Here is a 27593-nt window from a genome sequence, read left to right on the forward strand (position 1 = left end):
TAACAATAGTAAAATTCTTCCTCTTATTGTGCAATGCTTAACATGTATATTATGTTTTTTCTTTTTTGATTTAAATAGCTTCTTTGGTTTTGAGGTTTTTGAGGAAGAAGACAGAATCATCTGTGTACTTTATTTTAAGGCAAAGAGCTGTTGTGGTCTACCATGTTCTGTAAAGCTAGAAAGATGCTGTAATATAAATATAGAAAGAAAAAAAAATAGTTGTAGTATAGTATGTAAAGATATTTATATAAACTCTTTGTATTAGAGATAATATAAAATGAACAGATCAATTTTTATTGATTATAAAGAATTTCCACTATATGTTGATATCAAATATAATCTTATACTAGAGAATGTTTTAAAATTTTATTTTTAATTGAAAATAATTATATATATTTAAGGGGTACAGAGCAGTTTTTTGATACATTATGGAAAGATTAAATCAAACTAATAAATGTGCCATCACCTTACATCCTTATCATATCTTTTTGCAGTTAAAAACATTTAAGATCTCTTTTCTTAGCTATTTTGAAATTATATTACAGGATATTAACTTTTACTGTACTGTGCAATAGATCTCAAAAACTTATATCTCCTAACAAATAATGCCTTTGATCAACATTTCCCCGTTTTATCAGAAATTCTTCTTGTTGTTTTATACTTTCAGGTCCTATGTTTAAATCTTTAATTCCTGTTGATTTGGTCCTTGCACATGAGTTTTTTTGTTTGTTTTGTTTATTGTTTCACCAACACCATTTATTAAACAGACTGTTCTTTCCTGTGGTGTATTTTTGGCACCTTATCACAAATTAGTTGACTACATATGTGTGGGTTTATTTCTGAGGTTTCTAATCTGTTCCTTTGAACTCTTTCTATGCCAGTACCTTGTGGGTTTTTTTTTTTTTTTTCTTTGTTTTTGTTTTGGATACTGGTGATTGAATTCAGGGAAACTTTACCACTGAGTTACATCTTCAGCCCTTTTTATTTATTTATTTTTATTTTGAGACAGGGCCTCATTAAGTTGCTGAGGTGGCCTCAAATTTGTGATCCTCTGGCCTTATCCATCCAGGTCCCTGGGATTTTAGGCATATGCCGCTGTGCCTGGTCTATGCAATTTTGATTACTATGGCTGTGTAGTAAATTTTGAAATCCATTATTGCATTGCCTTCAGTTTTGTTCTTCTTGCTCAAGATTGCTATGATTATTTGGGGTTCTTTTGTGGTTCCATATGGATTTTAGAATTTTTTTTTCTATTTCTATGAAAAATGCCATTGGTGTTTTGATAGTAATTGTATTGATGACTTTGGAAGTATAGACATTTTGACAATCACTCATGAACACGTGATTTCTTTCCATTTATTTGTGTATTTTTAAATTTCTCTCTTTTGTGTTTTATAATTTCCACCATCATATTTATCTTTCACCTTCCTGAATAAATGTAGTCCTAAGTATTTAATTAATTATTTTTATGCTATTAGAAGTGGAATTATTTTTCTTGATTTCTAGAAAAGTGATTGTTGGTATACAGAAGGGCTACTGATTTTTGTATGCTGCTTTTTGTATTCTTAAGTTACTAAATTTGTTTATTAGTTCTAACAGTGTAGTCTTTAGGATTTTTTTTATCTATAAGATCATGTCAGTAGAGATGGTTTTACTTTTTCGTTTCCAGTTTGGATGCCCTTTATTTCTTTACCTTTCCCAGTTGCTCTGGCTAGGACTTCCAAAGCTATGCTGAATAGAAGTGGTAAGAATGAGCATCCTTGTCTTGTTCTTGGTCTTAGAGGAAAAACCTTCCACTTTTCCCCCAATGAGTATGATATGATATAAGGGCTTGTCGTATATGAACATTATTGTATTGTTGTATATTCCTTCCATACCTAATTTGTTGGGATTTTTTTTACCGAGAAGGATTTTGAATTTTGTCAAATGCTTTTTCTGCCTATGTTGTGATGATCATATGGTTTGGGGCCTCGTTCTCAGTGTTTGGTGTATACATCCTTGAGTGCTGGAATGAAATCTCACTTGATCATTGTGTATCATCCTTTTACCATGCTGTTTGAATTCAGTTTGCTAGTATTTTGTTGAGGATTTTTGCATCTACTTTCATATGTGAAATTGCTTTGTAATTTTCTTGTCTGTCTTTTTCTAGGTGTCATGGTAATGTTGGGCGTATAAAATGCGTAGAAATGTTTTCTATTCCTCTAGTGTTTGGAAGAGTTTGAGAAGGATTAGTGTCAATTCTTTTTAAGATACCTGATAGAATTAATCTGTGAAGCTATCATGTCCTGAGCTTTTCATTTTTGGGAATTTCTTTCAACCTTTTATTTGCTGTGGGTGTCTTCATATTTTCTGTTTCTTCATGATGCAGTCATGATAGGTTTACATTTTTAGGAATTTATCCATTTTTTCTTGGTCATCCAATTTATTGGCATACAGCTGTTGACAGCAGTCCGTTATGATTCTTTGAACTTCTGTGGTATTAGAAATTCCCTAATGAATGTTATATATATATATATATATATATATATATATATATATATATATATAGACAATTTGTATACTAAATAGAGAGAAACATGTCAATTTATTTTCTAGAAAATCATCCTTTTTCAAATAAAAATTTATATCAATTTTTATGTGCTGTGATGGTTATACATTTTTAAATATTAAAAAAGTGTATTTGTAAAGCTATAAAAGGATTTTAGGATTATGATTATTTACTCCCTGTAGATGACAATATGTTTACCTTTCAGGGTGGCATTTAGTAACTAGGTAATTTAGAATATTCTATAATCTATCCCTTATCCTTAAAGACTTAAAAACTTGGTTTTTATTAGCGTCCAAGTCCAAGTTTTGTATATTCTCACAAGTACTTGAAAACAATCTGTATGAAATCAGTGTGTCAACCGATACTTGATTTATAATGGAAAATATTGCTGACAATGGAACAAAATATACAAATTAGAAAATGAACACTTTTCATTCCTGTATCTAAGCCACATGTAAAAATTAATCATAATCTGAAGAAATGTAAACATCCTAGGGATCAGATACCCATAAAACTCTCATAGTCATTGTTTTTGTTTTATTTTGTTATGATGGTGACTTCCGTCTCCTCCTCCTCCTTGTCCTTCTCCTCCTCTTTCTTGTTGAATGGGCATATTTTATTATATCCTTTAAATACTGATGACAGTATTTGAGAGGAAGATGAGGCTTATATAATTAACTGTGGCATAAGAAATAAAATTTGTAACACATGAATGTGTAACAATTAGAGAAGGGATATATCATTTTTTTCATGAAAGATAACGTTTTTAAGCCAAGCTTAAAGAATGTCTAGAATTTCACAAAAGAAATGGAAGAAAATTATTGCATAAACAAGTTTTGGATGCAGGAAAGATCAAGACCTGTTTATATGGTGATCTTTGGCATTAGGTATACAAGAAATATTTGAAGAAGCAAAAGGCAATTCTCAAAAGGTAAATTGAAGCTAGATTATGAGGATCTTTAATACCAAGCTAAATTGCTTAGATTTTTGGAGGTGGTTTGGATTTTTTAGTAGGAGAATGGCATGAGCAGAACTATTTTAGGAATGGTAAGCTATGTATAAGATAGTTTCAGATAAAAATGTTTGCATTGATCCCAGTGTGAGATAAGTAGGGTAAAAATTAGGGAATTATAACTAGGGTTAGAACTGAAAGAACAGATATGGTTAAACCAAGGAAAGATTATTCATTTCATGTAGAAGAAGAAAGGAGAATGAAGACACTAAAATGATTCCAAAATGACCAAAGTTCAGTCTAAAAAATTGTACTCCAGTGGCATAAAAGAATAAAATTACTTTCTTTTTTCTGCTTATGTCTAATTAAACTTTTACTGATTTTAGAAAAGTTTCTGAGCTTCTAAAGATGAGGAATTATGACTGTCTTGTTTGTGTTTTTCTTCCTCTTGTACTTGGTAAGCTTTTAATAAATATTTGTTAAAACACGGCTTAAATTTTTGATTTGTTAATATGAAAGAATCTTTTCATAAATGTTTCTTGAATCAAACCTATTCCACATGTACTGACCTTCTTGCCAAACACACAAGAACTTTATAATCCAACTATGTTGATACCTTAAAATTAATTTTCTTTCTATTAATGGTTTTTGAGAAATGGAAATTGGGGTTGAAAATTAGAGTGGTTGTCAGGTTATTGAAATTAAGGGTATTGGGAAATGGATTTGTTGAAGTATAAATTGATATAACCTTTCTAGAAGATTTTAATTTTATAAACATTAAACAATTCCTGTGCTCCAGGTATTTTTCTAGATGCTGGGATACAACAATGCGCAAAACAGGGAGGGATTTTAAAGTCTGATAGTAATACTTGAATTCATGTGGTAATTGAAAGCCTGGACAGTCTCTGACATATTATAGGAATCAGTAGTTAGAAATATCTGATATTTACTAACCCTGACATATCTTTGAGAACTAGTGGTTCACATGATCATAATAAATATATCTACGTATTAGATAGTATAACATTTGTTTGGTCTTAGGTTTTAGGCATTCAAAAGTGTCAGAAAGAAAGGGGAAACTGGGGGGATGATATTGGCTAAATCGTATTACTGTGTTGTGTGCATGTACGAGTATGTAACAATAAATCCCGCATTTGTGTACACCTATGATGCAGCAGTATAAAATATGAAAAAAAGCATCAACAAATAAGTTCACTCGAATAGATGTTATTTAGATAGAGATCAATATTATCAAAGATGTTGACATGTAAAATGAGTCATATAAACTAAATCAAATTATTATTTATTTCAAGTCATCTTTTCCTTTTATTATTAAAAGTGGTAAGCATTCTTCCTCATTGAGTTAAAATAATCTTTCTTCTCTCCATATTACAGTTATCTTTAAAATTTTGAAGTCTTTTTATAATGCTGCTCCATTGGTACACATAAAGAAAGCTTCTGAATAGAGTTTTGTCTCTATAACTTGACTCACCACTGCAGAGTAGGAGGAATTCTTTTCTTCTACCCATGCTAGCTTCATAGCTGAGGCCCATATGACAAAAGATATATTAAGAAGAGAAAAAGCAAATTTATTCAATATAAGTTTTATACAACATGAGAGACTTCATAAGGAAATGAAGCTCAAGGAAGCAGTTAAACCTGAGTTATTTTTAGCATAGGTTTGATGAAGAGTAGATAGTTGTGGAGAAAAAGACACTTGAGGAGAAATTTATTATAAATATGATAGAGCAGATGTGGGAAAATATGATATTATAAATATGAAAAAAGGGTATGAGCAACAGAAGGAAAAATTTAGCATAGCCTGTTTTTTCAGATCCTTGTCTGTGCCCCTTTATCTTTAAAGATAAAGGTATTTTTCCCCTGGTATTAGAACATACTTCTTATACGAGCGTCATAAGACATGCTTCAGGGGAGGACAGAAGATTCTTCCCAGGTTTTATGATTTGCTTCAGGGGAAAACGTCAAAGTGAGCCTTTTGCTTCTGCTGTTCTCTCAAATTCTTTCAACTTTAAATATTCAGTATGTGAGATACCATATTTTGGGGTAGCATGTCATGAACCCCCTTCACCACCACACCTGAGAGAAACAACTGAGACAATATAGTACCTAGAACATATTGGCTGGAAGTAATCAACATGGCTCAATATGGCTCAGGGTTAAATAATGAAATTTGAAGTTTAGATTTTGAGTTGTTCCCTTTTCAAATTGAAACATTGAAAAGAACTATTTTTTACAGTGACTGTTTCCTTATCTAAGGATGGAATGTTGTTTTGGGGAAAGGTTTTAAGAACTATCTAGGTGTTTCATCATTTTAAGGTAGTTCTGTGTTTTGCAGACCTTGAAATTTGACCACATGTTTTTGTCAGTTGCTTATGATCGTCATGCCTACGCAAAAGTGTTAAGAAATTAAGAGTTGAAAGTATCCACAGTAAAAAAGTATACCATTGTTACAGCCATAGAAAGCCAACTAAATTCTCTGGTTTTGGTTTTGCTTCATCAACCCAATTTAGGGTAAAGGAATGACCACATTTACTCATCTAAAAGTAGAATGTTGATTTTCTTTAAGCACCAGGCTTTATGTAGATTCCCTAAAATCATGTTCTTAATTCTTTTTCATTTGCTTTTAAGCCTTTATTTTCTTTTAGGAAAAGAAAACAAACCAAAAGAGTAGCACAGTGATAAGATGTTGCTTTCTCTCCAGATTCAGAATCAGAATCCAGATAATCTTTTCTCATTATATTTCAGCTGTTACTTTGTAGAATTTCAGTGTAAATTTTTTTTTTTTTTTTTTTTTTTGGTACCAGGGGTGCCAGAGATTCAACCCAGGGGCACTTACTCACTGAGCCATATCCCCCACCCTTTTTATTTTGAAAAAGAGTCTCCCTAAATCCTTAGGTTCTCACTAAGTTGCTGAGGTTAGTCTCAAATTTGCAATCCTCCTGCCTCAGCCTCCCAAGTTGCTGGGGTTGCAGGTGTGCACCACCATTCCCTGCTCCAGTGTACTTCTTAGCTTAGCTTGAAGTTTAAATTACAGCTCTGTATTTAGAGGCTCCTGCCACATCAAGTTAGTCAAGATTTAGTAGTGACTTATTTGTGTATAGGGACCTGAGAGGGGGCAATAGAAATTCCTTTCCTTCAGTCTCCCCTTTATTCAATTTATACCACAGTAGGATACGTCCTAAAAACACACCAATTATATCTTTGGGATCCCTTGCATTATCTATCTTTGCATTTTCTTCTGATTGGCTCAAGTTTGAAGGAAGAGAAGGGTTGATGGCACAGGAAATGAGTATGATACAAGGTAAAAATGAGAAGGTCAAAATAAAGAAAGAACTGAAATAAGCTAGTTTGTCATTGGTCTATTGAGACAATGGCTTAAATGTAGTACAGCTTGAATTAAGTGCCTTCTCAAGGTTCTTTATGTTTGTAGCAATTGGGGCTGATAGAAAAGAGAATATTTGTAGGAGAGGAAAGAATCAGTAACCTACACATGAAAAAGAAAGAAAAATAGGAATAAGAAAATGGATAGAATAAGAAATAACTCACAAAAGGTAAAACATGGAGGTGTAATAAGTTTATAAAATATAAAAATAATATAATTAAAAGTAATTTTTAAATTATCAAAATTTCTCAAGTGATTACTTTGCAAACATTGAACATTTTATTATGTGTACATAACACAATAGCAAGCAAGCATACACAGTAAAATATAGGAAAATATTTGTATTCAATTCTATATCAAAGTGAAAATTCAATAAAAAGTTCAATTTTTAAGATTTACCACTCTCAATTTATAATATCAATACCTCTTGATTCTACATTATTTAATTCATGGATAAAATGGTCTAAAGTTTTTATCTATGACTGAAGTCTTCCTTTTGTTCACAGAGTATTTTTCTTAATCTGTGAAATATATTTCGAAAAGACAATTGTAAGAATAGCCTAAAGAAGATAAATCTATAGAAGTAGGTATCATTGTTGATAAAACCATATATAAATTACTTTTCTTATTTTCCTGTCATGTCTTTTTTCCATCAATCAGATGTTTTTATTGCTGTAAACTGACCTAAGCTAATATGATTAGGCAGAGTCTTAGTGAGTAAGGATTGTTATTAGTTACAATGAAGGAAAGTTTGAGGTCCAATTCCAATTACACATACAACTATTTATCAAATAAACAAGAAAGCACAAAATGGTTCATACTCATTAAAAGCTCTGTTATTTATGTGCTCTGAAAAAAATGCATGAAAAATTCACTCAGTATATCCATGGACAAATTTTAAGGACAGAATTTTTTACCCTCCTATTTGTCATCAGACACAATAATGTTACAAACCAGTGAATGAGCATACAGGACAAATCTTAGATTCTTAAGTGCATAGCTTGCAAAGCTTGCTGGATTCTAGTGTGTTCATGGAAAGTGGGGCAGTGCCTTTAGTATTTTGCCCATCTAGAGATCTAGAATATCACTAAATTTTTCAATACAAAATACATTTTAAACATTTGTTAAACACTTATTAGGCTAATTATCAAATTTATCTTGTGTTGATCATCAGAGACAGGCATAGCTAAAACACTTTATGATTATGTTGGCTATACAGAAACATACATAACAAAATCATTACGTTCCTCCTACTCTCCCATTTCTCCCTCAGATATCTGCTTTTGTATTCTCTTTATACAACACCACACACACACACACACACACACACACACACACACACAATCTCTCTACATATAGTTACATAAATATACTTTAAAAACTTCCCTACAATACAAACTATTTTCTGAGTTGCTTTTGCCTATGGAAAAAAAAAATCTGGCTAGTCAAGATAGTTATCCGTCCCACCCCCACCTCTCTAAACTCATTTTTTGATATTTCGTTCTAAACATTCAAGGTTTCAGCCTCTCTGAACTTCTTATAGTTCCCTGATTATGCCATACCGTTTCTAGACTGTTCCTTTGAGTATTCTATTTTTGCCTGGAAACATTTTTGTGTTTTATGTGGCTAAACAATTTAAAATGGTTTCAGATGTTATGACCTATAGTTGTGTGTTTCTGCATTTTCTAGGTAGCATCATTTTTTCCTCTGTATTTTGTGTAAAACTTGATTATGGCAATAATCATTGTAATTGCTTGCAAATACTACTTATATTCTGTAAATTTATATTTATTGCATTTTATCTTCTTTCCAGTTATCTTGCAGCTTATGTACTTGTGTCTTTTCCCAAATAGAGTACAGCTAACTTACTTAGGTTCCTAGTATATGATAGTATGCCTGGGTATATAAATGCTCAGAAAATCCCATGGATGGAGGAATGAAAGTAAAAATGTTGCTCTTTAGAACTTGGTTATTAAAGATAATACATAGATTGTAATTATTTTCTGTGAACATAGAAGAATACAGTGTAAATAGAATACAAAAGCCATGAGGAGGTTACACTTTTTTTCTACATAGTATGTTATAGAGAATTTTATAGTCCTTTCAGAGGATTAGGGAAACCTGAAGAAAATGCAACTGAAATCATCTTAATCTAAGGTATTTTAGTTTACATTATTGGTTGATAGCTTTAGCCTTTATAGCATTATTTTAGGGCAGTATTACAAAATGAAATAATACTCATCATAATATTCAATATAAAATAAGAATAATAACATTCAGCATAAAAGATAGAATTAAAATAACATGAGAAAGGACTGCTCTGCTCTGCTCTGGGAATATAAATTGTTCTTAGTTGTCTCTAATATTTTTTGTTTTGTTGACCTTCTAAATGAATATTTTAAATGATGTATCACTTTGCACATTTTAAATTTGTTATCTAAAATGCTTTTAACCATACTTTAAAGTAGCTGCTGAGACTATAGTAAATATATTACATATTGTTATATGCTTTAAGTGAATTGTGTCAAATCTTTGGATCTGCATATTTAGCTCACCCGATCATGAAAAATGTTCACTATATACTCTGATTGTCTGACTCAGTTCTCAATGCCAAACTGCTTGCTTTGTCAGACTTATTGTCTGTCAATAACAAATCTGACTTCATTTTTTAGATTAAATGCACATGTGAATATACTCCATGATAACCATTCCATTTCTGAATTATAATTGTAATATAGATATATAGATTAATTTATAAATAGGGGGACTGGCAGAAAGGCAGAGTCTTGCCAGGATGAAATAACCATCTTTCCCTTCAATTTTTCCTTGCCTTGCTCCTAAGCTATTATTTCCCAGGGTCAGTGCTTCCTTGAGTTATCCCTTTGCTTTATATTCTGGAGACTTCTAACTTGGGATAATGTACCATAACAAGATTTAGGATGCATGAGATGTCTACTTTTTCTTTTTCTTTTTAAAAGTAGAAACAGTGTAATTATGAAAGGAGAAAGACAACTTGAAAACTGGTGGATTGCAAGTGCATTCTCAGATCAATTTTAGAAAAGGCACATGTGGAATTTGAAGATTTGGAAATAGATTCTACTTAAACATTTATATCCGCATTACACATGAAAAGTGTTTGTTCACATTTTGTTTTGAAGATTTCTGGAATGATTTGTGCCTATACAATGTGTCTATATAATGCAACAGGCATAACACACTATAATCACAAGATAAATTGTGACACCCAGAAGATACTCTTGAGAGTATACTGATGCCCTCTCTCTATCTTACATTCATGATTGTTCCTAACTCTGTGATCCTATGGCTTACCAATTGTAAGAGAAGTCAAGGGATAAATATGTGAATGTTCAAAAGAAAGGTTCTTCAAGAGGAAAAGAAAAACTCTTTCTTCAAATGTAAAATGAACAGGATGAAGAGTTTAAAATTCTAAATATAGGCAGAGGGGATTTCCAGGGATTTCAGTGGGTTCAGTAATACTACTGATATGTCTGGATGTTATATTTGTTTCTCCAAAGTACTTTTTGGCCTGTTGATTGATGAATAAGAGTATAATTCACTACTAGTTCCTGCCCAATTAATATCGATTAGCCATTCTTTATATACAATAAAAGAGAACTTTTACAATTTGGATTTCCCTCTAGTTTCTGAAAATTTTTTACCTGGAAAAATTTTCTCTTCTAGCATAAAACATAGGAAATAAAAGTTATCAGTCTTTTAAATTAGGAACTCTAAATACTTTTGGCTTTAAAGATTAATTTATTAGGATATGATTATGAAAACACTTAAAATGTACAACAACATTGATTTAGCATTCTAAATGTAATATATTTTAAAATATGCAATATTACTTTATGGACTCATTCTTTTTTTTAGTATTGAGTTATAATGCAGCATTAGAGTAAGTCTGACCACATTAGGAAGGCTTTCTATTGAGCATTTCATTAATCTGTTTGTAAAATCACTTTAAAATATTTGTATTTTAAGCATGCTTAATTGCTGGTATACAACTAGGGGAAATATGTAGTATCAATTTAATTTCCTTTGCTGTATTACATTGTCTTTTTTAAAAAACAAGAATCTGTGTTTGAGTTGAAGGAACTCCAAAGAGTGCTTATGGCTCAGTAACATCAAATACAGTCTCTGGATATAATAAGAAAAAATTCAGCAGTTTCAAAAGAGCTTGGGAATAAAAAGCCACCCATTTACTTTTTTTTGTAGAAGCAGTAGCAGTCTACAGAAAAGCCAGAATAGCTTCAAAACAGTATGGTAGATAATTTTATGGAACTTTCAATTACAAAAATCCAGTTTAACCTTCTTTCCTACTGGCAGGTGTCCTATTGGCTTGCAGCCAGAGGCTGGGAGTGCTGTGCAGCCTGCTGTGTCCCCCAGAGTGCTGACAATGCTAACACTCCAGCTGGCTGCTCATAATTGCATTGATTGTGGTCTGACAACCAGAGCGCCAAGAAAGAAATGTGATGAATACACAAAAATATTTTACAAATTCGATCAGATTACAAATTTCACCTCTTTTTTTCTCCTCTATAGATATGATATCTGCACTTATAAAAATAAGCCCTGTGGAACACTGGGTAAGTGTTTATATATATATATATATATATATAAAGACAGAATAGTTCAGATTATCTTTCTGGACCAATGAATACTCTTTATTATTAACTTGGTCATTTTCTTTCCTGGTACATCTGAAATTATTCCTAAAAATTGTTAAACTTGACCTTTGTGGCCAAGGACCTTTTCATTTAGTAGGAAACAAATATTTACTCTCATAATAAAGATTATATAAATTTCATTAGCTTTTTCCCCCCTCTGATAAATGGAATGATGATTTAAAAACAATTTACAAGATGATTCAAAATCATTAACTAATAATTACAAATCAAAGTTAGCACTCATTTTCATATAATCTGTCTCTGTAATGTATTTTCTTAAAATGCCAAGAGGTTTGAGAGCATTCAGCATCTTGAAATTCAAGTCTATTAAAGGAAAGGGATAAAAATCTGAGATACTTAAAGGGAAGGGCTCAAGAACAATACTTCTTTTGGTACCATTTTATAGAAAGAGTATATTCCCATAAATTAAAATATTATTGGAAAATTTTAGTACCCTGACAAAAAAATAAAAAGACAATTTTGTAAAACAGTATAGCCAGAGGCAAAGAGAGAATATAGGATTATCTTTTTGTGTTCCTTAAATATCATTTGCTATTTAAAAAGCATTTTTTAATACTCTAGATTTTCTTCTTTTTTAAAGTATTTTTTAGTACGCTAGAATTTTTAAAATTTTTTTTAGTTATAGATGGACACAATATTTATTTATTTATTTTTATGTGGTGCTGAGGATTGAACCCGGTGCTTCACACCACTGAGCTACTGCCCCAACCCCAGTACTCTAGATTTTTAAAAATAACATTTTATTGCAGAACATAATTTCATATAGGTTAATTGCAAAAAAAAATGGTGGGAGAGTAGCTTCACATTGTATTAAATAACTAAGCAACTAAAGTTATTTTATGGAGTAAGAGCTTTTATTGTACGATGACTTTTTTAATGTCAGAGACTTTTTATAGACTCATTCATAAGTTAAGCAGCTAAAGGTTAATACTCTGGTTTCTGTATGACAAGCCTCAGTTTTCTTATCTGTAAAGGAATAATTTATGAAATTGATTGTTTTGCACAACCTAGTTATTTTGGGAAGATATAATTAAAGTCAATGTAGGAGAAAGAGTGCTATCCAACTTCCTGGGCAGTTCATTAAAACATCTTCTCAAAGGTTGGAATTTCTCTTGATGATTTTACCTACCTTTCCAGGCATCTCCTACCCTACTTCTTCAAGATTTATGGCTAAAGAAGAAATCCCAATTAGCCAGTGCTAATGATTTAAATGATTAAAAGCTTGCTAGTCAAAATACATATCACAAGAAGAGATCTTTTTGCTGAGAAAGTTCACATCAGAAATATTTTTTTTTGTAGTGTTTTAGGTTAACAAGACCATTGAAGGGAACCCTGAACTGGAAACTAACTAGCTTTTACATTTTTAATGCGTTACCTTTTACAGTTTATTTAAGCTCTATGATTCTCAATTTTATTAGCAATTTCTTAACAGATTTTAACAATATTCTTAACCTTTTATTATAAGAATATTGTTAAAATCACTTTGGGAAGAAAACATGAAGGTATTTAGTAAAGAAGTACTATATAAAAGTGAACAGGTCTTATTTAATGTAGAAATTGTCTATATGGTTTCACTTAACTACCTGCCTGTGTGTGTGTGTGTGTGTGTGTGCACGCGCGCACACTTATGTATATATGTGATATTTTTTAGTAACTTTCATGTTGGTTTTTATACTGATTTTGCATACATATTACATATATTTAGTATATGAATGAAATGTGTGTATATGTGTTCATACATCTCTATATAATACACACACACACACATTTTATTCTGCCTGCTTTTTAAAGGTATTTACATTGAGATACATTCTTCATGTGACAATAGTAATACTACTATGTAGTATTTTTATTGTCATTATTGCCCAAAACTTGAGGCATTTTTCTATTCTCTTTTTAGATTTTTTAATAATGTGTTCAAAATGCAATAGATTATTTTTCTTTAGAATCAATATATTAATCGGTATATGACAATGATTTTCAAACTCAATATAAATTATTTTCAAATTATAGACCATTATATATTATTTTTTGTGCTATCTCTCATAGTGAAAACTGAATGAACAGCATATATATATATGTGTGTGTGTGTGTTTTGACCTTCATCTGTGGAAAATATATTATCAGTATAGATTCAAACAAGTTATTACTTTTTAATAATTTACTTTAAATTATCATTACTTTTGTAGTAACTTTCGTGTTGATTTTCATACTGATTTTTGCATATTTTCTTGCTTAATAACTTTGATGATCAATTCTAATATGGCTAAGTAAGGTTTAAGGGTGTAAACTGTGGCCATCAAACTAAGGAAATCTAAATGACCCAAATAATAATCAAACCCCTATTAACACAATCACACATAAGAACTTTGACAGCTTCAATTTTATAGGAAGCCAGAAAATGGTGGGAGCTTGTGAAAATATATTAGTGTTTAAAATGTTCTCATTTTAATTAGGACTTACCTTTATGTTTCAACAAGTAATAGTTATTTTCCAAATATATTTTTTCTTAAGTTGTTCTTTTACCAAAGTTAACTATTTTATATAAGATATCAGAAGTAAATCTGTGCTTATAAATATACCCTGGAGAGTCATAGAGAATTCTTAATTTGAAAATAGAGCTGCATGACCTGTACCAAAAAAAAAAAAACAATCCAGCAGAAACAACAACTAAGCCAAAAAAAGATAGCCTGTGGAATAATATAGGAAAACATAAGAACTGTTCATTTAGCAATAATTGTTTTTAACAATTCTTATTTATTTATTTATTTATTATTATTATTTTTTTGCCTCAGAACAGGAATATTGCTCATCATGACTTTGTCTTCCCTAAGACAGGTCAAATTGAAACTGATAGCTTAAAGCCAGATAATGTGTTACAAATTTTTTAAATTCTTCCTCTGTGTGCATGTGTGTGCGCCTATATATGTGTCTTTCAGTGGAGATTTGGAGTGACATTTACTAAATATTTTTGATTAGCCAAGAAAATTGATTCATTTTGCCCAATCCTTCCTTTAAAAAAAAAAAAAAAAAATCCTCTTTTTCAGGCCCAAGACCTCAAGGGAATGGAAGGGCAGCACAAGCGTGTCATCTGTTTTATAACAACTCTGAGGCAGAAATCAACCATTCCCTAACTCTTGCCAAGCCCATATAAAACAGGGAAGGCAAACTATTAGTACATCCAACACTGTCCTCAATTCTGTTCCACTGTAATTGTTATTTTGATGTTTATATTAGAAAATACAGAGAAACACAATTTTCAGAACTTTCTTGTCAGTAAAAAATATCAACTGAATAGCATTCATTGTTTGTAATTAGTGCAATGGGGAAATTGTACTAATACAGAACATTAATAATGATACTCATTGAATTTAATTAACTTTTGGTGGGAGGTAATTCTTAATATTTGAGTGACAATAATATACAAATTTTTTTTCTTCTTTTCCTTAAACGTCTATTAAATAACTTTTCATCTCTGTGATAGTATATTAAGTATGATTTGGCATATATTTCCTAATAACGAATTACATCTTTTGCATAAAAATTCTGTTTTCTTGGAACTGTTTTAAAGTTCTATACTTATTCACAGAGCATGATATTCATTTGAAAGTAAATATTAAAGCTTTTACATACTGAAATTCCCAAAGGGAGAATACCTTGAGTAACATAACATTTCACTAGAATCAGCAAGTTAACACCACAGTTTTTGCTTTATTAGTAAAACTCTAATGCATTGAAGCGGGTCGGGGAGAGGAAAACTACCTTGAATGTATGAATGACTTTCCTCCCATTAAAAGTACTAAAAGAAATTGTTGTATCACTATCAGGACTAATTTCAGAAGATTAAAAATATGCAAAAAACTTCCCATCTTTCAATTATTTTTTCTCCTTTGAATCATTCATTTTGTTTTTATAAAAATGTCATTAAAAAATACGAATTCCCCCCTCCCTTTTTTGTAACTAAAAAGTTGCTTGTATATTTTTATGAACCCACTAAACTTAAACAGATCTCTTTAGAAAAATAATGTGGATATATTTTGCTTTCTACAGCCTGAAGAATGTTAAAATAGAAATGCTTTCTTGAATTCCCTCTTCTGGCTCAAGTTACTAGGTGGTCCCAAGTTACCAGAAGTAAAATTTATAAATCTAACCCCTCGTCTAGACATTTTCCAGCACTGACTGCAGTTCAAAAAATATTAATGTCTAGCCGGCAAAGTGAAATTCCCCCCAGTGATTTTGCAAATGACTAGAAAGTTAACCTTTTGCCAACTGCTCCTTCTGTGCATGGAGGTTATTAAAAAGAATCCAGGCATTTATAAGTATGGGCTTTTTTAAGACTGAAACACCTTGGCTTGACCCTTTGTGTCTCTTTCTGTTTATTCAGGCTTGGCCTCTGTGGCTGGAATGTGTGAGCCTGAAAGGAGCTGCAGCATTAATGAAGACATTGGCCTGGGTTCAGCTTTTACCATTGCACATGAGATTGGTCACAAGTGAGTGAGTTTAAGAAAATCAAAATAAATTTTAGCACTCTACTCTTGAGCAACTTGTAACTACTGTGTGGAAAGCCTGTGCTCAACTACATTTTACAGCCTTTTTTCCTGATTTCAATAGAGAATATTATCATTTTGGGTATTGGGATAAATCATCTTAAGACTTGGAAACTAGTTAAATAACTTAGTAATTCAGTGCTATCTTAGTGATAAATGCTTAAATATTGTCATATACTTTTTTTTTAAGAGAGAGAGAGAGAAGAGAGAGAGAGAATTTTTTTAAGATTTATTTTTCAGTTTTCAGTGGACACAACAACTTTATTTAATTTATGTGGTCCTGAGGATCGAACCCAGCACCCTGTGCATGCCAGGCGAGCGTGTTACCTCTTGAGCCACATCCCCAGCGTGTTACCTCTTGAGCCACATCCCCTTTATATACTTTTTAAATACTTTAGCTGTCTCTCCAACACCTAGATCTTCATAAAGCCCAATTATTTAAGTGATTGTTCTTTCCCTCAAGTGATAATATATACATGTTTTTAAATCTTTGGCACCACTACCATAAAATGTACTTTTAGTTTCCACTGTTCCTACTCTGTGAGTACACTTTTTCTAGGTATAAAGTGTGTACAGTGACTGCTGTGTAACCTGTATTTTCAGCGTCACTTGTATGTCATTGCAAGAAAAATAAAAAGAACTGAAAAAGAACTGTTACAAATGTAGTGAGATAATCATCCTCACTTCTTTTTAAGAGGATCTGCAATTTTTAATATTTATTTTACATCAATCTGTGCCAATGAAAAATCCATCCTGTGACTTTCTCCAACCAACAAATGGCAGTAAAACCTTTTCTTTGTTCCAGACAAATGGCAATAGTAAATATAAAAACCTATTCATATGAAGGGAAAGATATCTGGCAGCATCTTCCCTTACTTCAAACATTGTGTTCCTAAGACTGAAAGATGACTTGTCCTTAATTAGTTGATCTTTAATGTGTTTCTTATACAGGTAAAAATTAAACAAAAGCACCTTTAAGCTGGGTGTGTTGGCACATACCTATAGTCCCAATGGCTTGGGAGGCTGAGGCAGGAGGCTTGGGAGTTCAAAGCTAGCCTCAGCAACTTAGCGAGATTCTGTCTCTAAATAAAATATAAAAAGGGGTGGGGATGTGACTCAGTGATTAAGTATTCCTGAATTTACTGGTTCAATTTCCTGGTACCAAGAAAATAAAAAACAAAACAAAGCCCAAAAGCACCTCCAGTTCATTCACAGATTACTATTTTTTTTTCAGGAAATTTCTTTTTTACTATAGAGACTGTTAACGTTTAGCAAAATAGACAGTCATATCTGTTAACAAGAAAATAGGGGGTTGGGATTGTGGGTCAGTGGCAGAGTGCTCGCCTAGCACGTGCGAGGTCCTGGGTTGGATCCTCAGCACCACATAAAAATAAAATAGATATTGTGTCCAACTACAACTAAAAAATAAATATTAAAAAATTAATTATATCTGCTTTAAAAAAAAGAAAATAGGAAAGAACTTTAAAGGATAGTGATTGTTTTTAGCTAAAACAGCAGCTATTTGCAACAACTTCTAACATTTGTAAGATTTAGGTTTTATGTATTTTTTGGGGGGTGGTGAAGTTGATGGGAAAAAAAGAACAAATAAAAATATTCACTATAAAATTGCCTCAGAGGTTATTCTTAGGATAAATTTATAGTTTGGCTTTTTATTTTTTAAGTACACAGTAAAAGTGGGTAAATTAGCTGTATTATTTAAAATTTTTTATTAAATGGTATTGGTTAAGTTCTCTTTAACTCACTAAGATATCTGGCTCCCTAATAACTGTCATACTCTTAAACAACCATACTTGATTTAATGGTTTCTGTTAGATTCAATTATATCTACAGGTTCGGACACATAATGAATGAATAATGCATGTGTGAAAGCACTGTTACCTTATGGAGTCACAAGTTAGTTGGTATCTGTACATACATCTTAGTTGTTATTCTTTTTATACTTAAATAGGTCAGCTGAGGATTTATGTGTCTTTGTATCATTTAGTAAGATTCAAACTGGGCTATCTCTCAGGCTTCCTGGTTTTGTTTTGAGGTTTTGTTTTTTGGCCTGTGAATAAATCCTTTGGGCTGTTTCTAAGGTGGATGGTTTAGACCTCATGTAGAAGAGTTGTGAAGTAAACTATGCAACCCAAGTTTTATGTGCCTTGGAGTAACTTTCTTTCACAGTTAATTCTTATTTAAAAGTGAGAGTACTAAAAACAGGCAAGGAAAGCTCACAAAATCCTTTAGACTGACAGCCTGAAGAATCCTTCCATTCAAAAATGTTATTTGACAGAGGGAAAAAAAAAACAAAACACTTTTTTTTCTCCCCATTTCCAATTGATTACTCTGTTGCTATCTTCTTATGCCTTTTTCCATAGACAGGGAGGTAAGATATATTTAATATCTTATCTTTTCTAGTATGTGAAATTACTGTTTGACCAGTCAGTGAAAAATCTGTTGGATGGAAGAAGGTCCCTTTATTTGCTTTTAAGATCTTAGTGTTTAGCTTTCAGAAACTCAACAGCTCAACTCTGGCACAACTGATACACAGTGATAGCTGCATTTTAATGATGTAATGAATCATTAATGATGGCATACTCTTTTGTTTTTTCCTAAAACAAAGCAGTAGCCATAGGAAACATATTTATTTTCCAGATCCAGTATACTGATTTTTTTTTTTTTTTTTTTTAGTATACTGATTTTTTTTTGTCAGTTAGTAGAGTGGATAGTGATATGATATCTGTAGATTTGTTACAGTGAAAGAATGTTTGATCATGAATTACTGAGAAAAGCTCTTACTGATTCACTTGCTTGAATATTTTCTAACTTTTAAGAAATTATATAAATGTTTTTGTACTCAATATGTACTTGTGTAGGTATATAATATCCATTTTAAATAGTTCTGGATAATTTTTTCTTTGGCTAGGCCTTTGTAACCAGTTTTATTTCCTTCTATCATTTTGTGAAACCCAGAAATGAGTTTCCTTGTCAAGTGAAAAATTGAGGCTTATGCTATATTTAAATGACATGTCGAGCTTTAAGGTAGGCTATAAGCCAAAGGCACTTAATGAAACCCTATAGGAAAGAATGTTCTTTAAAAGATTTTTAAAATTAATTATATAGTTGCTGTGGGTTTTAGAAGTTGAAAAATTACAATGTCAAAGAAGGGTGCCAAGAATTCAACCAGACATCTAGCATATCAAGAAAGCAACCTAATGTATCCAGCTCTACAAAAACAATATTAAAAAGAAGTCTTAAATATTCATTTTTAAAGGGATACATATTGAGGTGTATATCACTGAAGAGACAGATGTCTAAGATTTGCTTTTAAAAGAAAGAAAAAAAGAGAAAGCAAGAATAGAAACATCTTGAATTTTATAATCTTGATAATGATGTATGGCAGTTTGTAACAGTAATCTCTCTACTATGGTATATGTCTGATTTTTTCTTTTCACACAAAAAGTGAATAGGCCCTAAGATCATAATTTTTTTTTCTTCTTTTTAGTTATATATGACAGTAAAATCTATTTTGACATATTTATACAAACATGGAATATATCTTATTCTACTTAGGATTCCTGGTCTTATGGATGTACATGATAAGGTCATAAATTTTTAAGATGTGATTTAACTTATGTATTGTGATTGAGTGAACTTTAACCCTGATTTTGACAGAATTTTGAAGAATATTAAAAGTATTGAAAGCTGTAGGGATCATGCTTTTCAAAACAAATATTAGTATTTTTGTCTTAACAATAAGGATGTATTTTGATAGAAAATTGGTTAGCAGATGCATTTTTTAAAAAAGAGATAAATATGGCAAGGGTTCAGGAAAATAAAAAATTAGATTACATGTATTAGGATTCTCTTGCTACAGTTATCTGTCATCCAAACTTCCCTTTTCCTACTGTAAGTACTGATGTGTCTTTAAATGTTTAATCAGTGTGTTTTCATAATAGAAGGCTAATAATAATGTACAAAACGTTCTGTGGGACTTTTATGTCATTCTATGGTTTTAGTATTAAAATAATGTTAGTCTTATGAGTTAGGAAGTATTCTGTTTTTTAGAAGAGTTTGTATTCTGTGAGTACATTTTAAAACATTATGGAAATGTAATTTACGTGCAATAAAAATGCACCCATTTTGTGTACAGGTTGATGAGTATTCACAAAGGTAAATAACAATGTGACTAAAATCACAATCAAGATATCAACATTTCTATTACATAAAAAAAGTCCCCTCTTCCCCTTTACTGTTTGATAATCTCTACCCACCTTCCCTCCCCCTGTCCCAAACAACCATGGATCTACTTCTTGTCACTATAGACTAGTTTTGTCTTCTCTGTAGTTTCTTTCCTTTTCTTTTCTGCAGACTCTGTATTGAACCCAGAGATGCACTACCACTGAGCTACATCCCTGGTCCTTTTTTATTTTTTTGAGATAGGATGTCACTAAGTTACAGGCCTCAAACTGGCAATTCTCCTGTCTCAGCCTTCTGAGTAGCTGGGACTACAAATGTATGTCACAGTGCCCAGCTCTGAAGTTTCACTTAAGTGGATTTATACGTGGGTACTTTAATGTCTAGCTTCTTTTCTTCAGCTTAATGTTTTTGATATTCATCCATGTTGTTGTATGTATAAGAAGTTCATATGTTTTCTAAATAGCATTCTATATCATATCACATGTTGTTTTTAAAATTATTTGTTCTTTTTAGTTAAATATATTCAAAATATATGTAATTATATATTTTGAATATATTTTTATATATCATATATGCATGGAGTATAATTCTCATTTTTGTGGTTGTACATGATGTGGAATTATACTGGTTGTATATTCATATATGAACATAGGAAAGTTATGTCTGATTAATTCTACAGTCTTTTCCATTCCCATTCCCCTTCACTTCCTCCCATTCCCAGTTGTCTAATCCTGTGAACCTCCATTCCTCCCTCCCCCTGCCTTTTGTGAGTCAGCATTCACATATCAGAGAGAACATTTAGTCTTTGGTTTGAGGGGACTGGCTTATTTCACTTAGCATGAAAGCCTTCAGTTCCATCCATTTATCAGCAAATGACATAACTTCACTCTTCTTTAAGGCTGAGCAATATTCTGTTGTGTATATGTACCACATTTTCTTTATTTATCTGTTAAAGGGCACCTAGGTTGTTTCCATAGTTTGGCTATTGTGAGTTGAGCTGTCTAAACATTGATATGACTGCATTAATATAGTATGCTGATTTTAAGGCCTTTGGATATAAACCTAGGAGTGGGATAACTGGGTCAAATGGTGGTTCCATTCCAAGTTTTCTGAGGAATCTTCATACTGCTTTCCATAATGGTTGCACCAATTTGCAGTCCCACCAGCATGTATGAGTGTACCTTTTTCCTTGAATCCTCACCAACATTTATTGTTGCTTGTATTCTTGGTAGTTGCTATTCTGACTAAAGTGAGATGAAATCTCAATGTAGTTTTAATTTGCATTCTCTAATTGCTAGAAATGTTGAAGATTTTTTCATGTATTTGTTGATGGATCGTATTTCTTCTGTAAAGTATATGTTTGGTTCCTTAGCCCATTTATTGATCGGGTTATTATTATTTTTCTTTTTCGTATTGAGTTTCTTGAATTCTTTATATATCCTGGAGATTAATGCTCTATCTGAGGTGCAGATGGCAAAAATTTTCTCCCATTCTGTAGGCTCTTTCTTCATGTTCTTGGTTGTTTCCTTTGCTCTGAAGAAGCTTTTTAGTTTGATACAATCGCATATATTGATTTTTTTTTAATTTTACTTGTTGTACTTTAGGAGTCTTGTTGAGGAATTTGGTTCCTAAGCCAAGAGATTTGGGCCTACTTTATCTTCTAGCAGGCACGAAGTCTCTAGTTTAATGCCTAGGTCCTTGTTATGGTTTGGATGTGATGTGTCTCCCAAAAGCTCACATGTGAGATAATATAAGAAGGTTTGGAGGAGAAATGATTGGGTCATACCCTTAACCTAATCATTGCATTAATTCCTGATGGGATTAACTTGGTGGTGACTAGAGGCAGGGAGGGTGTGGCTAGAGGAAGTGGTTTATTGGGGACATGGCTATGGGTATATATTTTCTATCTGGAGAGTGGAGTCTCTCTCTCTCTCTCTCTCTCTGCTTTCTGATCATCATGTAAGCTGGTTCCTTCAGCCACACTTTCTGCCATGATGTCCTCCCTCATTTTGAGCCCCAAAGAATGGAGCCTGCTGCCTACAGATTGAGACATCTGAAACTCTGAGCCCCTAAATAAACCTTTCCTCCTCTACAGTGGTTTTGGTTCCTTTCATCGCAGCAGCAAAAAAGCTGACTAAAACAGTCCTTGGTCCACTTAGAGTTAAGTTTTGTGCAGAGTGAGAGATAGGGGTCTAATTTCATTTTATGACATATGGATTGCCAGTTTTACCAGCACCATTGTGGAAGAGGCAATCTTTTCTCCAATGTATGTTTATGACACCATTGTCCTGTATGAGATAACCATATTTATGTGGGTTTGTCTCCATGTCTTCTATTCTGTACCATAGGTCTTCATGTCTTTCTTGGTGCTAATACCATGCCATTTTTGTTATCGAAGCTCTGTAGTATAATTCAAGGTCTGGTATTGTGGTGCCTCCTGCTTTACTTTTCCTGCTGAGGATTACTTTGGCTATTTCGGTCCTTTTATTTTTCCAAATGAATTTCATGACTGCTTTTTTCTGTTTCTATGAAGAAGCTTATAGGAAATGCATTAAATCTATATAGTGCTTTTGATAGTATAGCCATTTTGACAATATTGATTCTGCCTATCCAAGGACATGGGAGCTCTTTCCATCTTCTAAGGTCTTTTTAAATTTCTTTCCTTAGTGTTCTGTAGTTTTCATTGTAGATGTCTTTTACCTCTTTTGTTAGATTGATTCCCAAATATTTTATTTTCTTTGAGGTATAGTTTTCCTAATTTCTCTTTCAGTTGATTGATCATTGATGAATGAAATTGATTTATGGGTATTAATTTTATACCCTGCTACTGTGCTGAATTTATTTATGAGTTCTAGAAGTTTTCTGCTGGAGTTTTTTTTTTTTTTTTTTTTTGGTGGGGGGGGTCTTCCAAATAAAGAATCATGTCATCATCAAATAGTTATAGTTTTAGTTCTTCTTTTCCCATTGATATTTCTTAATTCTGTCTAATTGCTCTGGCTAGAGTTTCAAGGACTATGTTGAATAAAAATGGTGAAAGAGGGCATTCCTGTCTTGCTCCAGTTTTTAGAGGGAATGTTTTCAACTTTTCTCAATTTAGAATGATGCGGGCCTTGGTATTAACGTATATAGCTTTTACAATGTTGAAGTATGTTGCTACTATCTCTAGTTTTTCTAGAGTTTTGAACATGAATGGATTCTATGTTTTGTCAAATGCCTTTTCTGCATCTATTCAGATAACCATGTGATTCTTGTCTTTAAGTCTGTTGATGTGATGAATTACATTTATTGATTTCCATGTGTTAAAACAACTTTGTATCCCTGGGATGAACCCCACTTGACCATGGTGAACTATCTGCTTAATGTTTTTTTATATGTGATTTGCCAGAATTAAGAATTTTTGTATCTATGTTCATCAGGGATACCGATCTGAAATTTTGATCAGTTTCCTTGATGTGTCTTTGTCTGGTTTTGGTATGAGCGTGATACATAGAATGACTTTGGAACGGTACAATCCTTTTCTATTTCACAGACTAATTTGAGTGGGATTGTTGTTAGTTCTTCTTTGAGGGTCTGATAAAACTCAGCTGAGAATCCATCTAGTCCTGTGATTTTCTTTGTTGGTAAGCTTTTGATGGTGTCTTCAATTTCATTGCTTGAAATTGATCTGTTTAAATTTTCTCTGTCCTTTCTATTTCTAATTTCATTCAATTTGTGTAGGGCATGTCTCCAGAAATTTGTTGATGTCCTCAGGTTTTTTATTTTATTAGAGTATAAATTTTCAAAATGGTTTCTGAGCATTGTCTATATTTCAGTAGTGTCCATTGTGATATTTCCCTTTTCATCGTGGGTTTTAGTAATTTGAGTTTTCTCTCTCTTTCTTTTTATTAACTTGGCTAAGGATTTATCAATTTTATGGATTTTTTGAAAGAACCAACTTTATATTTCATCCATTTTTGGATTTTTTTCTTCAATTCCATTCTGAGTTAAATTATGTTCTCTATTCTACTGCTTTTGGTGTTGGTTTAATGTTTTTTTTCTAGGGCGATGAAATGTAATGTTACATTATTTATTTGGTGATTTTTATATCCTTTTATGAATGAGCTCAATGCAGTGAACTTTCCTCTTAGTCCTGCCTTGATAGTGTCCCAGAGATTTTGATGTGTTTTATCAATATTCTCATTTATCTCTAAGTATTCTTTAATTTCATGCCTGATTTCTCCTGCTATCCATGTGTCATTCAATAGCATATTATTTAGTCTCTAGGTTTTAGAGTAGCTTATGTTTTTTATTTTGTCATTGATTTCTAATTTCCTTTCATTATGATCTGATAGGATACAAAGTATTATTATTATTGTTATTATTATTATTATTTGCTAAGAGGTGCTTTGTGGCATAAGATATTATATTCATTCATTGATGAATGAAGTATTCTGTATAAGTCTGTTAAGTCTAAATTATTTATTGTATTTTTAAATTCTGTAGCTACTTTATTTAGTTTTTGTTTGGAGGATCTATCAGTGGTGAGAGAGTTGTGTTAAACTTACCCAGTATTATTTGTATTGTGGTCTATTTGCTTCTTGAAATTGAGAAGGGTTTCTTTGATGTTCATAGATGCTCCATTGTTTGGAGCATAAATATTTGCCATTGTTTCTTATTGATGTTGCCACTTATACAGTTGCCACTGTATCTTATTGATGTATAACTCCCTTAATCAGTATGAAATGTTTTTCTTTATCCCTTCTGATTATCTTTGGCTTGAAGTCCACTTTATCTGATATGAAGATCGAAACCCCTGCTTGTTTACAAGACCATGTAAACATGTTTTTTCCCATCCTTTTACCTTTAGTCTGTGGATGTCTTTGCCTATGAGGTGAGTCTCTTAGAGACTGCATATTGTTGGCTGTTGTTTTTAAACCAATCTGCCAGTCTATGTCTTTTGATTGATGAGTTTAGGCTATTTCCATTCAATGTTATTATTGAGAAATGATTTTTATTCCTGTCATTTTGATTTATTTATGCTTTTTATTTGAATTAGTTTCTTCTTTGATTGACTATTCCTTTAATGTAGTTCACCCTTTGCTGGTTTTCACTTTTATTTTTTATTTTTTTTTTCATGAGTGTGTTTCATAGGGCAGGCTTTCTAGTTCTGAATTCTTTTAACTTCTGTTATTGTGGAACGTTTTTATTTAGTCAATTCTGAAGCTTACTTTTGATAGATATAGAATTCTTGGCTGGCATCAATTTTCCTGCAGAGCTTGATATATATTATTTTAAGACTTCTTAGCTTTGAGGGTTTGGGTTGAGAAATCAGGTGATATCCAGATTGGTGTACCTCTAAATGTGACCTGTCTTTTTTCTGACAGACTTTAAAATTCTATTTGTATTTTGTGTAGTACACATTTTCATAATAGTGTGCCTCACTGTGGGTATAATTTTGTATGTTTGAGGTCCTGTATCCCTCCAGAATTTGATTTTTCATTTCATTCTTTAAGTTTGGGGAATTTTCTGATATTATTTTATTGAAAAGTTTATACAGTCTTTTTGTTTGTATCTCCAAGCTTTCATCTATCCCAATAAATCTTAAGTTTGATCTTTTTGGGTTATCTCATACTGGAAGTTCTGTTCATGGTTTCTTCACATCTTTTCTCCATGGTCAACTTTATTTTCAAGATTGCATATTTTGTCTTCATTGCCTGAAACTGTATCTTCCAAATGGTCTAGTGTGTTGGTGATGCTTTCTTTTTTTTTTTTTTAATATCAAAGAAGTTTAATACGCTGCAGTAAAATAAGCACCTTAAAAAGCTGATGGAATAGGTGTCAATGTTAGAGAAATCCCTCCCACACATCCTTTAGCTCCATACCCCTTCCCTCAAAACCAAACAAGAAAATCTGAAACAACACAGGAAATCCTTCCAAGCCTGAATTTCAGTGTGGGCCCTGTCACCAATAACAATATAATTTCCTATTATATCCTACATGATATAATAGGAAAGTAAAACACAGAAGCACAAAAAGCCTACAAAATTTCAATATTTAAGAGACTTGATACATATTCAAAGTTAAAATAACTCCCACTTTTATACCTATATTGTTTTAAAGCAACTTAATATATTTTAAAATTTCCATATATACACTCTCAAAGGTTCTTCAAGTGAGGTATGTAAACATTGTCTAATGAAAAATTTTCAATGTTTCAAACCAACAAATTCATAGCATACATTGAATTTTTATCCATTAAAGACACAGTATCTTCCTACACTCACTAACATAGTGGAAATCCAGGCCCAAGGGACACACGCTTATCTTCCAGGTTACCATTTGCAGAATTTCTTATTTCACTGCTTTTGGAAGGACTACCTTCACACAGGCTGGGAGTACACACCTGGTACCAGGAAGGGGCTGGGCCCTCCAGAGGCCCTGACCTTGGGCATCCGGAACACTGGCTAAGTCTCACAAGACACCAAAAAGGAGCACATCTGAACAACTACAAGATTGACCTTGACAATGACATCACTGGGAGGAACCAGAAAGACCTTTAAAGGAATGGTAGAGATTCATTTTAGAGCTTCCTGAATCCACAGCCGGATCAGCAGCCCCTGCCCTCACACGTTCTGAAGGGTCATGGCCTAAAAATAAAAATCCACACGGCACCTGAGCTTCAGTTAAATTGTATGGGCCTCCTATGACCCCTTGGCTCTGCAAAGGCATTGATTTAGCCTCAATTAGGACCCTGGGCTGTGCTTTTAACACAGGTTAGGGTTGAATTTCTTAATATCATAATGCATATGGGAAAATAATGCCATTGAGTTCACAAAGACAACCAATGCTCACAGGCACTGGCCAATGACCTTGAAGGAGCTCAATTTTGAAAACTACTTGTTCCCTGTGGGTAAACAGCAGGCTTCTATTGAGATTAAGTGAGGCTAATAAGGGGATGGTGATGCTTTCTATTGCATGTTCAATTTGGTTTATTCTCTTCAAGGATTTTTGCTTGATTTTTTTTTCAGAATCTCTATATCTTTATGGAAGTTATCTTTCACTTCCTATATTTTCTCTCTGATTTCACACCTTACATCATCCTTTACCTAGCAGTACAGTTTAACTATGTATATTATAAACTGCTTCTCTGACATTTTTTCCACTGTGGTGTTGATGGGTTTCTTTACTGAAGAATCTTGGTTTGTTTGGGTTGATTTGTTCTCTTGCTTTTTCATGTTATTGAGTGCCT

At 32.3% G+C, this 27593-nt stretch overlaps 1 protein-coding gene across 1 annotated transcript in view; it reads left to right on the plus strand.

Moving 5' to 3' along the window:
- The window catches only part of Adamts6 (ADAM metallopeptidase with thrombospondin type 1 motif 6), a 293953-nt gene that overhangs the window by 115231 nt on the left and 151129 nt on the right, over positions 1-27593 (plus strand). The window contains exons 8-9 of the mRNA XM_027951608.2: positions 11470-11513; positions 16000-16105. Of these exons, the coding sequence (XP_027807409.2) occupies positions 11470-11513; positions 16000-16105 (150 nt within the window). The remainder of the gene's footprint in view (positions 1-11469; positions 11514-15999; positions 16106-27593) is intronic.

Source organism: Marmota flaviventris, chromosome 5, assembly GCF_047511675.1.
Source record: "Marmota flaviventris isolate mMarFla1 chromosome 5, mMarFla1.hap1, whole genome shotgun sequence".
Lineage (NCBI taxonomy): Eukaryota > Metazoa > Chordata > Mammalia > Rodentia > Sciuridae > Marmota > Marmota flaviventris.